We start from the raw sequence: 17,080 nt of genomic DNA on the forward strand, positions 1-17,080 counted from the left end.
TACATATATATTATAATGTTGCAAATACTTATCTTCTATATGTATCTTCTGCTAAGTTTGAATGCTATGTACTTTTCACCATTCACACTCAAAGAAAAAGTAAAGATTCTGCCCGTCCTTTCTTGGAATCTACAGTGTATGTAGTTTATCTGCTCTGCACAGACACCTATGTGACCCAAGAGTTTAGCTATAAATGTGTAATAGTCATCTCCCACAATGCAGTGCAATTCTAACTATAGCTTACTATGTGATCTGATAATAAAGCACCAAATTAACTAAAAAGCATCCTTGTATTACTGTACATAGATAAACACTTGATTAACTGGCCCCAGTGTGATTCTTCTTTTGCTCTCCGGAGACCACTTCTCTTAAATTGCACAAGAGCGTAGCTACATATTTGACACTAAAATTATTCTCCCATAGTTCTCTTAATTCATATTCCATTTAAAAGTTAATATATGAATAGGAGTTTGCCACAACTGTATCCAATTTAGGTATCTGTCAGTGAGTCAATGGCATGACCAGCACAGGACTTTCTACTGTCCTGAGAATTTGGTGCATTGTATCAGGTTAGAGAGCTGGTTGTTTTGCATAGAGAGGACTGTCTGCACTGGATATATTATAGCTATGAGAATTATACTGTCTGTAGGTTCTCTTTGGGGTTTTCTTCATCCACGGGATGTAAATAAAACCGATTTTCATTTACTATTAGTAAACAAAGTAAAATGCAAAGATCTGCAACCCTTTTAACCCTTTGAGGACCAGGCCTAAAATAACCCAGTGGACCGTTCAAATTTTGATCTTAGTGTTTCCGTTTTTCCCTCCTCCCCTTCTAAGAGCTCTAGCACTCTCAGTTTTCTATCTACAAGCCATGTAAGTGCTTGTTTGTTACAGGAATAGTTGTACTTTGTAATGGCGTCATTCATTTTACCATAACATGTATGATGGAATTCCAAATATATTATTTATGAAGATATAAATAAGTGAAATCGTAAAAAAGAATGCAATATGGTAACGTTTGGGGGGTTCCTGTGTCTACGTAATGCACTATATGGTAACAGCGACATGACACTATTATTCTATAGGTCAGCCCGAACACAACCATATGCAGGTTACACAGATTCTCTAATGTTATATATGTATTTTTTTTATGAAATCCTTTTTTTTGGCAATTAAATATTAATAAAATGGGCCTATTGTGATGCTTATAACGGTTTTATTTTTTCACCTACGGGGCTGTTTGGGGTGTCATTTTTTCCGCCATGATCTCTAGTTTTTATTAATACCATATTTGTGAAGATCGGACGTTTTGATCACTTTTTATTGATTTTTTTTTATATATAATGTAACATAAAATCGGTAATCTGCGCACTTTTTCCCCTCTTTTCGTGTACGTCGTTTACCGATCACAATGACACTTGTTATATTTTAATAGATCGGACAATTACGCACGCTACGGTATATTATATGTTTATCTATTTATTTATTTTTATATGTTTTATTTATATAATGGGATAGGGGGGTGATTTAGACTTTTATTGGGGGAGGGGTTTTGGGGTAGTGTAATAGTGTTTTGAACTTTTTTTTTTTTACACTTTTGAAGTCCCTTTGGGGGACTTGTACATACAGTACTTTGATTTCTACACTGACCATTGCTATGCCATAGGCATAGCATTGATCAGTGTTATCGGCGATCTGCTCATTGAGCCTGCCTGTGCAGGCTCAGTGTAGCAGATCGCCGATCGGACCGCACGGAGGCAGGTAAGAGACCTCCGGCAGTCCGTTTCAACGATCGGTAAGTGACAGGGGACTCCCCCCTGTCACTTACACTTAAACGCTGCGGTCGCGCCGCGATCGCGGCGTTTAAGGGGTCAATGACACGCGGCAGCGCGATCGCTGCAGCGTGTCATTACCGGTGAGGTCCCGGCTGCTCACTGCAGCCGGCCCCCACCTGCTATGAAGCGCGCTCCGCTCCGGAGCGCGCTTCATAGCGGGAGAAACACCCAGGACATAAGGTTACGTCATGGGTCGTCTGGGGACAGACTTTCATGACGTAACCCTACGTCCAGGGTCGTCTAGGGGTTAAAAGAACAAAAAATGCATCTAGCTCATAAGCACTTCAGGATAAAATGGCACTGTAGTTATAATATAGATTATATATATATAAATTACTTATGGAACGCTCATATATATTTGACATATTTCATGTTATTTAATAGTTACCATGACAAGACTTTAATTACTATAATTACATAGCTGTTTCAATGTGATTTATGGTCTTTCGTAACAAGGATACAAACAACCCAAATTGCAAATAACAGTAGCTAATAAATAACACCATCTATATAAAAAAATGTATAATGCAGATTTTTGTTTTTAATTTAACCCCTTAACGACAGTGGGCGTACATGTATGCCCCGGTGGGGGGGGGCGCACTATCAAGGGAGCTCAGGAGCTGAGCTTCATAGCAGCTCAGGAGCAGCTGCTATCAGCAGCCAGGCCCTCACCCTTAATGGTTAACCCCTTAAATTCTACGATCGCATTTAAGTGTAGGTGACAGGAGCAGCTCCTGTATTTTTATACTGTAGCGTGCGTAATTGTCCGTTCTATTAAAATAAAATAATATTATTCCCACAGGGTGAATGGTGTGAACAAAAAGCTGAAAATATTGAAAAAAAATTATAAAAAGTGGTCAATACGTCCGATCTACACAGATGTGATACTAATAAAAAGTAGAGATTGTGGCACAAAAAATGACACTCTTTACAGCCCAGTAGGTAAAAAAAAAAAATTCCAGCAGCCACAGCCCGCACAGCTCTGGAAGTCGGGTCGTGACATCACCATATTATCCAGGGAGTGAAGCCTTGATGCAGTAGTAAGTGCATTTCCCGTAATAAGTGTATATTGGTGATCTGTATAACTTTTGGGGGCAATGCAATACTTTAATAAAAATTGTCGCTGGACATCTCCTTTAAGGCCATTTTGGGCTCTGGCCTTAAAGGGTTAATTCTAGTGATGATTGTATTTTAGAATATTTAAAAGGGTTGTCCAGCGAAAATCTTTTTCTTTCAAATCAACTGGTAATTTACTTCTATTACAAAATATCAAGTCTTCCCATATTTATCAGCTTCTGTATGTCATGCAAGAAGTGTTGTTTTATTTTCAGACTGACACACAGTGCTCTCTGCTGACATCTCTGGCCGAGACAGGAACTCTGAATCCCCATAGAAAACCTCTCCTGTCTCGGCCAGAGATGTCAGCACAGAGCACTGTGTCAGACTGAAAATAAAACATTTCCTACATGACATATAGTAGCTAATAAGTATGGGAAGACTTGAGATTTTTTAATAGAAATAAATTACAATTCTACAGTATATAACTTTCTGACACCAGTTGATTTGAAAGAAAAAGTTTTTCGCTGGACAATCCCTTTAAGAGAGGTCTCTCACCAACAACATTTATCACCTATGTAGAGGATAGGGGATAAATGTCTGAATACCTAATTACTGGACTAGGTAGCCAGGACCCCTCTGCAATTTTTATTTTCACATTGTTGTCAATATTTATATCAAAACAGGAGTATATAGTGTATGGGAAAACATAGAGGGTTCAGTGGTAAATGGCTATTGATTTCAATGATGTTTTGGGCTCTAGTAAACGAGCCATTTAAAGTTTATGTTGCCATACCTACAGATTACTGCAGCTGACTTATAAACTACGTAAGTTCCTAAGTCCATTCAGAAAAACCTATGGCAACTTTCATTGTTTTGTACAAGAATATGCTTTTTAAGTACTTATCAGTACATTTCAAGATCACTGCGTAAACCTCTGTTCACATGCGCAATGTAATTTTTTCATAATTGCTAACCATTAAGCGTCTTAGACAATGACTTTCCCCAAACCCCAATAACATAATGGGGACAATCAGGTTCTGCTGTGGTGTCTGTCATTTTTTTAAATATATTTTTAGTTCACTTCACCAAATTAATAAAGACTTGCTGGTATATAACTTTTCTTTTTCTTTTTTTTTTTTAAGCATTAATACATACAAATTAAAAAAAACCTTTTGCTAAGGGTCCATTTACACAGAAAGATTATCTGCCAAAAATTTGAAGTCAAAGCAAGGAATGGATTTGAAAAGAGGAAAAATCTTAGGCTTTCCTTTATGACCTGATCTCTGTTTAAAGTCTTTTTTTGGCTTTGGCTTCAAATCTTTGGCAGATAATCTTTCTGTGTAAATGGACCCTATGTCAAAAGCAGCTACATTGCTAAATGTATCTTAAAGTGAAAAGAAAAGGGCTGCATGGATGGGGGTTGTATAGAAATATTACTCATGCAATACTCACCCCCTCTGTTCCCTCACAGCTCCTGTACCATCTCGCCTGGTCCTCACTTTTTACTGGTTTTGTGCCTTTCCATAGAATTGCTCAGCCAATCAGTGGACATAGTGATATTGTGCCACCGATGCAACAGGACAACCACTTTAACTATGCTAAAACAAAAAGCAATTACATTGTGAAACTTACAATACAAAAATTGCACAGAAATTAGCAACTTTTCTTACATATTCAAGTACCCCAAGTATCCCCACAACTGTGATACCCTGAACAATGAATTAAACGTGTGTATATGTATGGTAGACAGTATAAAAAGCCCAAAAAAAGAATTGCCACTGTCTCATGAGTAGAAACATGCAAACAGAAAGGTTATTTGCTTTAAGATTTCTTACTATGGCTATGTTCACACAACGTGTCTTGAGCACAAGAGCGGGGTGTGGGGGCCCCCTTGGATGTTGGGGGCCCCAAGCGATGGCTTGGGGTGCTTGGTGCCAAAGACCGCCACTGTATGTAAGGGCTTGTTTTTTTCAGGAATAGTTGTACTTTCATTCTACCATAACATGTATGATGGAACCCCAAAAAATATTATTTATGAAAATATAAATTGGTGAAATTGTAAAAAAAGAACGTAATATGGTAACGTTTGGGGGTTTCCTGTGTCTATGTAATGCACTATATGGTAAAAGCTACATGATACCATTATTCTAAAGCTCAGTCCGAACACAACCATATGCAGGTTTACACAGATTCTCTTATGTAACTTTTTTTTTTTTTTTTTATAAAATCCTTTTTTTTTGCAATTAATTGTTAATAGAATGGCCCTATTGTGACTCTTATAACTGTTTTAGTTTCTCACCTACGGGGCTGTATGGGGTGTAATTTTTTCCACCATGATCTCTAGTTTTTATTAATACCATATTTGTGTAGATCGGACGTTTTGATCACTTATTAATTATATATATATATATATATATATATATATATATAATGTAACAAAAAATCTGCAATCCTGGAAATTTTTCCCTCTTTTCGTTTACGCCGTTCGTGATGAAGATTGTTATATTTTAATAGATTGGACAATTAAGCACACTACAGTATATAATATGTTTATTTATTTATTTTTATGTTTTATTTATAAAATGGGATAGGGTACATTATTCTAGTTTGGGATTACTAATAGCCCTTTGGGTGTGTCTTAATTGAAAAGTCTTTTGAATGTAATAGTAAAAATGGAGAAAGAACAGTTACAAAAGAAAAACTATGTGTGAACAAATAACAAAAAACGTCTGCTGTTGCAGGTGATGCAGTTACTGTCCTAAATAACTTTGAAAATTGCAGCCCTGTGTCAAATTGCTGAGGCCTAGAGTGTGTATGCCCTAGGCTTGCAACGTCCCTCTGTTCCTCCTCATCACTAGCACCCCCCCAGGCAGGATGTTTCCTGATCCTCACCTGTCTGAACACTGCACAGTGCCCTAACGATCCAGCTCATGTGCAGTGTTCACACAGGTGATGAATAGGAGAAATTGTTCTAGGGGCATTCCTAATGGTGAGGAGGGCGGGGAGGAGGGACGTTGCAATCCTAGGGCATTATTTGGCCCGGTATAGCGCTATTACTAAGTGCATGGCTGTATTATGTATTATGCTGTTGTATACGCTGTACTACTAATTATTTGGGAATACTGACGAGGGGGGGGGGGGTACTGACGTCTGTTTTAGGCCTCATCCACACATCAGTTTTCCTTTTGCGATCCCAGAATACAGTATCAGTGACGTCCAAGCATTACACGCATAGGTGGGTAATAAACGGCCACAGGGAGGAAGTTATCAGGCAATGTTTTCGTAAAAACGGACGGCACACGGGTGGCGCAACTGTCCCACTGAGGTGACAACCAATACAATAGAAAACGCAGGAGCATTAGGCAGAATAACATGCACTAATAATCAGGTTGGTAAAGGAAGAAGCCACAAAGCTTCCCTCATTCTCTTCCCCATCCTGGATAGTGAGGCTGCACTGCTGCATACAGCCCATACACAGGGCACTGTATCTATCCGCTTCCAGCACACATACTGTACAGTCCCGCTGTTATCAGCTTGTGCACAGGCGCGGGCCAGACACGGAGAGCCGCCGCCAGACGCCGTGCGCGCGCCCTGCTCTCGGGACTCCTACGTCCGCCCGCGCGCCGTCTCCTAGCAATCAGTTTGTTTGGCTCTCCAAACAGTGCCGTGACGTCACGAGCCCCAGCAGCCGCGCCCACCTTCTCATGCTCCTGTGACTGACGCCGGGGCCGCTACTGCCGTCACTGCCAGGGCTGCGCTTGCCAGCCAGCTGCTGCTCTGACGTCACAGCCCAGGCCGCGCCCTCATATTACTCTCTAAGGAGCCTCCCACCTGCGGCCGCGCCGTTTCCCTGCTCTTCTACCCTCTTTACACACACGCAGATTCTGTACCGCGTGAATCTATCGCGATTCAACGACGTTTGACTCCCGCTTTAACGATTCCATAAGAGCGCATTATAACTTTTCCCATACTACTAACAGATGTGTGGCAGTAGCGAGCGCCTCTAGCGGGCACACAGGCGAACGCAACATTAATGACAGTTGAGAAAAGTAGGCGTGGCCTTTGGATTGTTATGAAGCGACTGTGGGCGAGCAGTGGGCGAGGCTTAGAGCGTGGGCACCGTTGTCCCCGCCCCCCATTTATAAGGCTTGTCAAGCGGCGGCGGCCAGTCACAGTCACACACAGCACGAGGGTAGGGAGAGACGTGGAGCTGCGAGCGGGAGGCGGTGCTCATGGCAGCAGCTGGAGGGGATCCCCGGACGATGCTGTGTATGACAGGGGCTGGAGAGAGGGAATCCCTGGAGCCACGCGCTACTCTGCTGCATCATCATCATCTCATTGCCTGTGTGTAGTCCACGGTCTCGCTGTGGAAGCTGCTGTCCTATGAGCGTGGGCTCTGCGTGGATCTATTCGCCCTGGCTGTGTCCTATGTGGATGTAGCTGTTCTCCTCTCTCCTAAGAAGAGCTCTGCTGAGGTTCATGCGGTATGTATGCGCAGCATGGATATGCTAATGAGATTCTTTATTAGTTGCTGATCATTTATGAGTAGCACTTCTGCTGATCATAGTGGATAGTCATGCTGAGACTTGTAGTTACCTTGCATCCATACTGTTCCATTGCATCTAGGGTTAGTGGTAGTATGTGGCCTCTGTAGTACAGTGCATGTATGTGTCTGTCTGCAGTGTGATGTGACCCTTGTGTATCTGTGCCCAGGCAGCCGCCCAGTGAGTGTGACATGGCTCTCAGCGGGACCTTGCTGCCATCCATCTCCACCTTTACAGCGGGGACCCCGGGCAAGGACAAAGTGTTGAGACAGGCAAGTGTTTGCCACGTGAGTATCCTGCAGAGGATAACCCTATCCTACCCTCCCTGAGTGTTGTGAGCTAGTGCTGGCCCTGGGCAGGTTCTCCTTGTGCCAGGCACCTGATGCCGCTCCCTCCTTGTGGTCAGAGACCTCCTAGAATATACCATGTGTTTTGTGTTCTTGTCATCTGCCATAACCAGAAGTCCAGCGCCCATCATTCTAATACTATACAGCGCCCCCAGAACCACAACTCCCATCATGCCTGGACAGAGGGAGAAGAGTTCTAGTACTTGCCATTTAGCAGCCTAGCTGCAGACCTTTCCTGTTTCTGTACAGCAGCCTCCTCTGGATGGCTTTGACTTGTAGTTCTTCTGCCTTTGCCAGCCTCCCCCATCTCCCTGTTATTGCATTTGCACTACAGAGCTTTGCTGTTCAGTGGCGGCATCTTCCGCTTACTCATCTCCTTGTGATAGCGTTCAGATGGAAAATAGAAGGGGCTCTGTTTGGCCTTATCTTAGAAACCAGTGTACACATTAATATTCCTAAAGGGGAAATGTCATAACAAAAAGGAAATGCCAAATGCAGATTCTGCACTGTTGGCTCGTCCTCGCTTGGAAGCACCAAAGCACATTAGGCTGTTACCTGCTTGCGGAACAGTAGTGTACTTGACAATTTAGCAGTGTTTTTTTTTTTTTTTTTTTGTCACGTTGTCTTATACTTTGGTAGTTTTATTAAGGAAGCTGTCCTACTTTTTTTTTTCCTACAGAGGTGGAGAGAAGAACTGTCCCACATGAAAAGGCATACAGCACTTAACCAGTCACGACCCTATGATGGTGTAGAGGGACACTCTACAGCTTTGGGGTCTCGCAGAGATCAAGAGGAGTTCAATGAGCTGCTGGACTTTGATTTTATACTGTCAAATTCTCTTATTCATCAGGAGTCTATGGTGGCTTCTTCCTCGTCTTCTTCCTCTGCTACTGCCTCGTCACCTCCGCCCGCAGTATCACTACCAGACAGCATGTCTGCTCTCTCACCACCTGCCAACTGTAATTTTACCTACCAGCTACCTTGCCCCCAGGAAGCACCTGGAGGCACCACTCTTATATACACTTCTAGGGAATCCTCTGTGCCAAACCCCACTTTTAACCTGGCGGATATAAATGATGTGTCTCCTTCTGGTGGATTTGTGGCTGAGCTCTTGAGACCTGACTTGGACCCTGTTTATATGCAGCAGCCGCAGACTAGTCTACAAGGCAAATTTGTATTAAAAACTGCAGTGGATATGAGTGATTATGGCCAGCCTGTCAGTGTTAGAAAGGGCGGTTCTGGCATGGACGGTCCCATGGTATATACTAGCCATCAACTGCCGAGGATGTGTCAAAAGATCAAGCAGGAACCACCTGCTCCTTGCGCCGTCTCATGCCAAATGGATGGACAAGGTCAGCAGTCACAAGGACAGCATGACTTCCAAGTGGGAAGGGTGCTGCCAAGCAGGACTAACCAACCTTTGTCCCCAGATGAGCTGATGGTAAGAGATTGCCATGCTTCCCCCCAGGCATTAAGCCACCCCTCTCTGTCAATCCCTCCTGGCTACCATACTTCTGCAAGTTTTCCTCACTTCTCACCAGACCAGCAGCAGTCACAGCTGCCTCCAACTCAGCTTCAGTATCAAGGTCAGTCTTATCTAAATCTTTTTGAAGAACCTTTAAACTTCCAACTATTGAAACAAGAAGTGATGCTGACTCCACCCTCTTCACCTCTAGAGCTTTTAACCCCGGGCAGCTGTATGTCCGAAGAAGTTAAGCCCAAGAGGGGTCGCAAGTCGTGGCCCAGGAAAAGAACAGCTACTCACACGTGTGAGTACGCAGGCTGTGGAAAGACCTACACCAAAAGCTCGCATCTAAAGGCCCATCTGCGCACGCATACAGGTATGGTACATTTGGTCTTCAGGCTGCAAGCTGGGGGGTGGGGGGCTGTATTTTGCATAGGTTTTTAGTAATGGCTGTAGCATGTAGTAAAATATTACAAAACACAAGTGTACTTTGCATAAACATCTGTGCCCACAGTGCTCCGCTTCCTTCTGGAGACTATTTATAATGTCGGTTTCTGTGGTTTTACTCTTGGCAAAACTTTAGGCATATTACAGAGTAAAGCACACAAAGAGCCTATAAAGTAAAAGAATACATTCTCCACAAATAGTTTACATGAAGGATGCTAGATGGACACAGATCTGGATTTGCCTTTTTCCCCAGGAAGTTTCCATTTGGGGTCTGTTAACATGTATTTTAAAATTGTTTGCATTTTTTGCATGTTCTAGCATTGCAAAAAATATATATGAAATGATTATAATATATATATAATATATATATATATCTCAATATATCATTTTAGTTGGATATTTCATTCCAAGTCAGAGTTAGACAATTTCTTCATTCTTCTCGGGTCATGCATTGCCAACTCGCAACAGGAAACCTACCATTATTTTATAACTAGAGAACACCACAGTTATGTCTTGTTTAATTTGATTTAACCCAATATTACATAAATTGGCTTTCTAGCATAATATTTTAAAGGTGACATATAGGAGTAGTTAAGTTTCTTTTGCCTTTAAGGTGAATATGAAGACTTGTGTCTTGTGTTCGTGTCACCGTGTGTTTGTTATATAGGTTTTGTGTTTTCTCTTTGTAAAAAGTTTGGTGATCAGTTTGTTCCAAACAGAGAAAAATCTAAGCCCTGTTGGCACAGTGATGGTTTGATGACTTAGGATGGGTCTATAACAAACGCTTATTTAAAAAAAAAAAAGTTTTTTGCCTTTTTACTTTACCGATTTTAATGATCCTGATTAGGTATTATTGATTTATTATTGATTATTTGGATCAGTTAGATCAAATGTTTGCCAGCTTTACCTGTTTTTCCCTCCTGTTTGGTGTATAGCTTTATATAGATCACCTTTCATACTGAGCGCCCAAAAAGAATTACATAAGCAAGCGTGTTAAGTATAAGCTCTTTCTTCCACGCTAAATGGCTGAAAAGTGAAAAAAAAAAAAAGTTAAGACGTTAAAAATCCTGATTTATGAAACTTTAATGACCTGTTTTCCAACTCCGATAAATAGCGGAGGGAATGAAACAAGTGTTCGGATTCAGAGTTGTTTTTCACCCAAGAGCTGCTTGTTCTATGTATTTATTTCTTTTTACGTTGTGCCAGGAGTTGTCAATAAGGCCAGTCGGATATTTGTCACTGACTTTCAAGTGGAAAAATTCATTTCACAAGGTTTTGAGGTGTGGTTAATGTCTGTGGAGCCTGGCCAAGTTTGCAACAAGTTTACCACAGATCACATTCATTTTTAGAATAGAACATATTTGCAGCTAACAATGAAGACTAAATGACTTTGTTCTTTTAAGACATTGCCGCAGAAGCCCTGAGGGCCATGGGCATGATAATGGCAGAATCCCCACTTGGTAGCAGCGGACATGTAGATGTTAAGAAAGTATCTTGGTAGCCTAAGTCTTCATGACATTCTTGTACAATCCAACATCTACTGTCTAGCCATTTGTTGTCGGTTTTGTTGTCAAGTCATTTTAAAGGTTTGTCCATATTGCAGATTCCCTCCCCCCCCCCCCCCTCAATAATTTTGCTAAGGTGATGGCATGTCATAATAACATACAACTTGGTGTCTAATTTCTGGGATTCATACTTACTGGGAGAGTAGTGCAGTGTCCGATCTTGAGTTCTCATTCACAGCAGCCATTAGCCACTCAGTGGTGCACAGTATTGCTGTATGGCTCCATTCAAGTGAATGAGGGCAGCTGCTGTTCCCTATGCTGCTGTGTGGTGGGATCATCCCTGTGGAGGGAATGTGAGGAAGTAAGGGAGGAGGTCCTAGAAGTTCATGCAGATCATAGTAGTAGCATATGCGAGTAATATGCTATTTTTATGTGTGTAGGTGTGTGGCAATGAGATTATCATTAGAGCATAAGTAATCTGTGTACGATAATGGTATATAATATTCCTGGCAATTAATGAATAGAACCCTATGGGGCTAAGGAACCAATATATATGGGATCGGAAACCATGAAGATAGAAGATCCATATGACAGATAGTGTATTTAGGCTGAGGTTGTGCTGGACACACAATAGAGGGAATGAATTGTGTAATAGGGTCTGGAGGACTCTTGGGGGGGACTCTGCCAAAAGTGAGTTGAATTGTGTTTTGTATAAGTAATATGGTTTGAGGACTCTCGGGGGGGGGGGGGGGGGACCCTGCCCATGAGGGGGTAAAACCACTGATGACTTTGACCTGAGATACAGTATGAACTGGATAAGGACAAAAATGTGTCGAGTAAAATATTAAAACACTACTAATAGTGGGGTGCAGTGTTTAAGAGTGTGGAGGCGCAGATATTGAGTCCTCTCATGAGGGATAAGAGGTATTATGGATAGAGGCTAGATGCTAGGAATCTTTATGGTGAGAAAGAAAGTAGAGAGAGTCTTTAGAAGTGAGAAGAATGTCACTAAAGTAGGGAAAATGGTAGCCCCTTTGGGAGTCTTGCTACGGTGTAGAAAGTCCTTGAGGATAAGTTATATCCTGTGGACATTGGGGGAGATTTATCAAACTGGTGTAAAGTAGAACTGGCTCAGTTGCCGCTGGCAACCAATTAGATTCCACCTTTCATTCCTTACAGGCTCATTGGAAAATGAAAGATGAAATCTGGGCCAGGGGCTGTCTTTTTTTTTTTTTTTTTTTTTTTTTTTTTTTTTCCCCCCTTCACATGCGTATCTAGTCAAAGCATTTAGTTAAAGGAGAATATGAGTTTAAATGGGTTATCCAGGATTAAAAAAAGAATAGTTACTTTCCCCCAAAAACACCAATTGAGTGTCCCCAGTGAACAGACACCTTTTAATTTTCTTCATGTTACGTCATGACATGAGGCTGCAATAATATACACCATGATCATTCTTTATGTAATGCAAATCCTTATCTTTATACAGTTTGCAATATAAATTATCCCCACAGGCACATTAAAACACACCTTCACAACACAGGGCGATCAGGTAGATATCCAAGAGAGTAAGGATCTCTGGACACACATTAGCAACACATCTCACCATTGAAACTACTAATGGACAATAAACCAGGACTTCTCAAATTTTACGCCACAGACAGAAGTGATTGATGTTCCTCACTATCTGTGGTGGGAAAAATGCAAACATTTAAAATACTCAGTTTACCCTAAAGATTATCTCCTCAACAATAAAAGAACTTTAAATGAAGTCAGAGGAAGCCCAGGGCAGCTTGTAATGGCTTCTGTAAAAAATTGGCTCCCATCAGCTCCCGTTTCATCAGCTCCCGTTTCATCAGTGCTTATTTTAGGTAATACCTCTTCATATAGGATCTCTAGACCTAATGCTTTATGTCCTGTTTAGATTTAGGGTGTATTCACATGCAGTGGATTTATTGCAGAAGCTTCTGCAGCTGTCCTATTCATCTACAATATTACATTCAAATGAATGTCATGAGGGAAAGAAAAGAGGCACTCACATGGCAACACACTACCACTAGTGGAAACGGTTGTGTCCAGTATATAGGCACTTAATACAATACTTAATACAATACATTAGCTGGGAATGCTGCTGTAGTCCCAAGCCAGGTTCAGTTCACTGGAGGCAGAGAGATAGGCTAACCTCTCTACAGTACACTTCCGGTTGAGTCGTACAGGTAGAGCCAAGACCAGTAGTCATTCCAGAACCATGGTCAAATGCCCGGTTCTGCCTGCAAAACTCTGGTGATTTTTACCAGCAAGTGAATGGAACAGATTTTCAGTGACCTGAAATTTCTACCAAACAAATCTATAGTGTATGAACTGTTTTGCAATGCTACAGTCCTATTAACAGAGCACAATAGCCAAACAGGAGATCAACACATAGCGATTTATATAACTCCACTTATTATTGGTTGTGTTCGTTAATAGACCCTATTGGCAGGTGTACGTCTATCAGCATTATCAGTGGTCGAGCCCATTGCTGATCCTCTGGTGGACTTTTTGGGGAGATTTATCACACATGGTGTAAAATGAAACTGGCTCAGTTGCCCCTAGCAACCAATCAGATTCCACCTTTCATTTTCCAAAGAGTCTGTGAGGAATAAAAGGTGGATTCTCATTGGTTGCTAGGGGCCACTGAGTCAGTTTCACTTTACACCATATTTGATAAATCTCCCCCTTTGACTCTAGGTTTTTAGCTTTGTGGAAAAAATATTTAATCTTTTAATTTTTACAAAGATATTTCCGTATTTGATTTTTCACCATTTTTCAGATCTCTGCTTGCTATCAGTGAATGGAAACATTCTAGTTTACCTTTGCAAGCAGAAAAGCGACCTATGATACATCTAACAAGCCCTGCTCTTGTATCATTGAAGGCTACCCATTTGGGCTGTGTTTACAGATGCATGCAGACCCATATAACTTCCTTTTGTGCTCCAATGGCCACGTATTGTTCCCGGGACTTTCGGCAGCACTGCATAGGCATTGGAGAACGCAAGGGGTCATGATTTCAAACATAAGTGATTGCATTCATCTGGAAACACAGCCTCGATTCACTAACAGAAGCAAATAGGGATCTTTGAAAGAGAATGTACCATTTCGCTAAAATAAAAAAAAAATGTTTTATATCACCAGGTGGGTGCCAGTATGTATATCCCGGCAGTGTGGTCCATTTTTTAAACTGCTACCTGGTTCCTGCCATCTGCACCAGTTTCCCCATCTGCAAATGGCCTTCTTGTTGCACTGGACCCAATATCTGTGAACTGGGGATGTTGAGCTTCCCTCCAGTGCACAGAGCTCCTGTAATTGCAGATGGAGAAGCCGGTGCCAAACTGTAATATAAAAAAAAGTTTTCCTTTGGAGAAGTGATATATTTGCTTCCGTGTGTTGAGGCATTAAAATGCAAAGAAATATAGAACAGGTTCCAAACGTTTGGTTAGACAGTAATGCTACCGGAAACCTATGGATGTGTCCTTTCCCCTTGCATCTTCAGGGAAAAGGGCTATATCATGGTTGTAACAGTATATCTCTTGCAGGCTTTTTCCTATTGCAACAGTCCTACAGAAATATTGTATACTTGGTTATTTTTGTTGTTTTTATGCAGCAATGGTTATCTATTGGTAGCTGACAGTATGTGAATTCAGGGCAAGTTCACACCCAGCAGATTTATTTAGGTCATCTGAATGGGGATATTTCAGATGAATAGGACAGTTGTAGAAACTTCTGCAACAATTCTGCTGTGTGTGAATTCACTTTTAAGACGTTATGTGAATGTGGACTGTAAATACATCAGCCCACAGACCAAGGTAGTTTGTGTTTTAAATGTCAAAGTGCAGATAAACTGGTTCGACATGTGTCTGGTTTATGACATGTGAAGTGAGCCATACCACTCTTTATAACAGACCGTGTATTTTGTGACAAAACAAAATGGGTCTGGCAACTTCTTCTAAACAGTCCTCATGTTATACATTGTTTTTCTAATGGACGATGTGTTGGTGTTTGCAGTGTGTTTTGGTATCCTGTTTGAATAATTCTTCACTGTCTTTTTTTTTTTTTCCCATAGGTGAAAAGCCATACCACTGTGACTGGGAAGGCTGTGGGTGGAAATTTGCTCGCTCTGATGAACTGACACGCCACTACCGGAAACACACCGGTCATCGACCTTTCCAGTGCCAAAGATGTGACCGAGCTTTTTCTAGGTCAGACCACCTTGCCTTGCACATGAAAAGGCACTTCTGAGTGCATGAAGTAGTCACAGACCCAATACTGCCACAGGATTTTCAGTATTTATAGCATAAAGAGGAAAATAAATGTAAGCACTACAAAGCTGCCATGTGTTGTGAGAAGACTTGGGAATCTCAGATGACTGCATTACCATTCTCTATTACATGTCGGAGAACATACTACTTTAACGTTTCTACAAAATAAGTCTTTGACTTCAATCATTCCATTGTTGGATAAAACTGGACACTTTGTTTGTGGACTATATATTAAGGGTCAATGACTGGAAAATGGTGGTTGCACTATTCACATCTGTTCAATATAGGCCCACCTGCTGCTGTCCTATATTCTCATCCAGCCCCACCAGCCAGGTGAAGGGCTTTCATATTCTTCTGAGGAAACCTCTCATTACTCAAGTGTGTAACATATGAGGAAGACAGAATTTGTCTTATCATTCCATGCAAAACTCTAACAAGTGTGCATTTTCACACCTATAGTAAAATAAAGCTAATGAAATGCTGGTTGAAGGAATAAAGTCATATTAGCTAATGGTGCTTACAGGCTTTTACTTCTAAAGGTACCAAAGATTGAAGCCAAAGTTCTCAAACTGCTGCATATTTGACAAGGAAACCTATGTTGTCTTCCGATTTTTTTTTTTTTTTTTTTTCTCCTTGAATTGACCAAAGTCAGGTGTGTAAACCTGATTTATTTTGATAATGTTTGTATATGCAGACAGTATGTGATGCACTGTGGTTTCTGTGTGCAATAATGTGTACAGTGGTCTACTTCCACATATGCCTTACCATGAACAAATGTCTTGTGTTTTCTATATAGGACTTTACATATAAAATATGTAATATAAATTTATGGCAACTTCTATTTTGTATATTTGTAAACTATGAAGTAAATTTTTTTGGAGTTTGTATTTTCCTTATTCATTAAGTTTTAAATAAACCTATATTTTATTTGGTGGATTCTTTGCCATAATTAAGATGTTAGAGATGTTGTTTTTTGTTTTGTCTGACAGCTGTCCCTTTTACACAGATTCATTATTGGGAATGGATGGTCATTATATAGTATATGTAGGTCTAAAAAATATCATAAGTTGGCCACACATGACCCAATGTAAATGGGGTGTGTTGGGGGGGGGGCTGTAAGGGCCCCTAAACTGCACTGTGGTTGCTGTGGGCAGTGAAGGCTGTTTTTTGTTAGTATAGTATGTTTTACCAAAGTAGGCCCAATGATAGAAGTGTATTTGAAGTGGTGCTCCATACAGCTGCACAAAAAGGGATTCCTTGTACAGGAAAGCTTAGTAGACTACAAGGATGCTAATATACTGTATGCAATAAGGATACTCTTGTCATACAGCTGGTCCATAGTTGTTTTGTTCAAACATGTGATCCTTACCAAGATATAATTTTTTTCAGTACAGTTATGTGAGGCCTATGCTGCATGAAGTACAGGAAGTGCATGCATTTTGACACTAATGTTTTAGGGAATTATAGGAAGGATTCAGTATAGCATATTAGACTCTTTAAAGGGGTATTCCCATCTCTGCTTGTTATCCCCTATCCTGTGGAAATTTTCATTGTCCCATGAAAAAAGATCGAAGCAGTGGCTT

The 17,080-nt window shown here is 41.0% G+C and overlaps 1 protein-coding gene across 5 annotated transcripts; it reads left to right on the forward strand.

The window, feature by feature from the left end:
- The first annotated feature begins 6,626 nt into the window (after nt 1–6,626).
- On the forward strand, nt 6,627–16,431 carry KLF4 (KLF transcription factor 4). Of its 5 annotated transcripts, XM_069962011.1 has the most exons (5): nt 6,628–7,378; nt 7,608–7,725; nt 8,465–9,371; nt 9,462–9,626; nt 15,302–16,431. In XM_069962011.1, exons 1-5 carry the CDS (start codon nt 7,374–7,376, stop codon nt 15,475–15,477), a joined length of 1,371 nt encoding a protein of 456 aa, XP_069818112.1. In that variant the 5' UTR covers nt 6,628–7,373; the 3' UTR covers nt 15,478–16,431. The 5 variants fall into 5 exon arrangements, with proteins under 5 accessions (XP_069818109.1, XP_069818111.1, XP_069818112.1 ...); XM_069962008.1 differs by having other exon boundaries at nt 6,627–7,378; nt 8,465–9,626; XM_069962010.1 differs by having other exon boundaries at nt 6,627–7,378; nt 7,612–7,725; nt 8,465–9,626.
- Nucleotides 16,432–17,080: the final 649 nt, after the last annotated feature.

The sequence above is a fragment of the Dendropsophus ebraccatus genome, chromosome 3 (genome assembly GCF_027789765.1).
Source record: "Dendropsophus ebraccatus isolate aDenEbr1 chromosome 3, aDenEbr1.pat, whole genome shotgun sequence".
Classification (NCBI taxonomy): Eukaryota; Metazoa; Chordata; class Amphibia; order Anura; family Hylidae; genus Dendropsophus; species Dendropsophus ebraccatus.

Bases quoted from the DNA above. Each gene is read 5' to 3' on its own strand.
- KLF4 (XM_069962008.1), top strand. The intron at 7,726-8,464 runs GTGAGTATCCTG...TTTTTCCTACAG, and splicing joins GACAGGCAAGTGTTTGCCAC to AGGTGGAGAGAAGAACTGTC. The intron at 9,627-15,301 runs GTATGGTACATT...TTTTTCCCATAG, and splicing joins CCATCTGCGCACGCATACAG to GTGAAAAGCCATACCACTGT.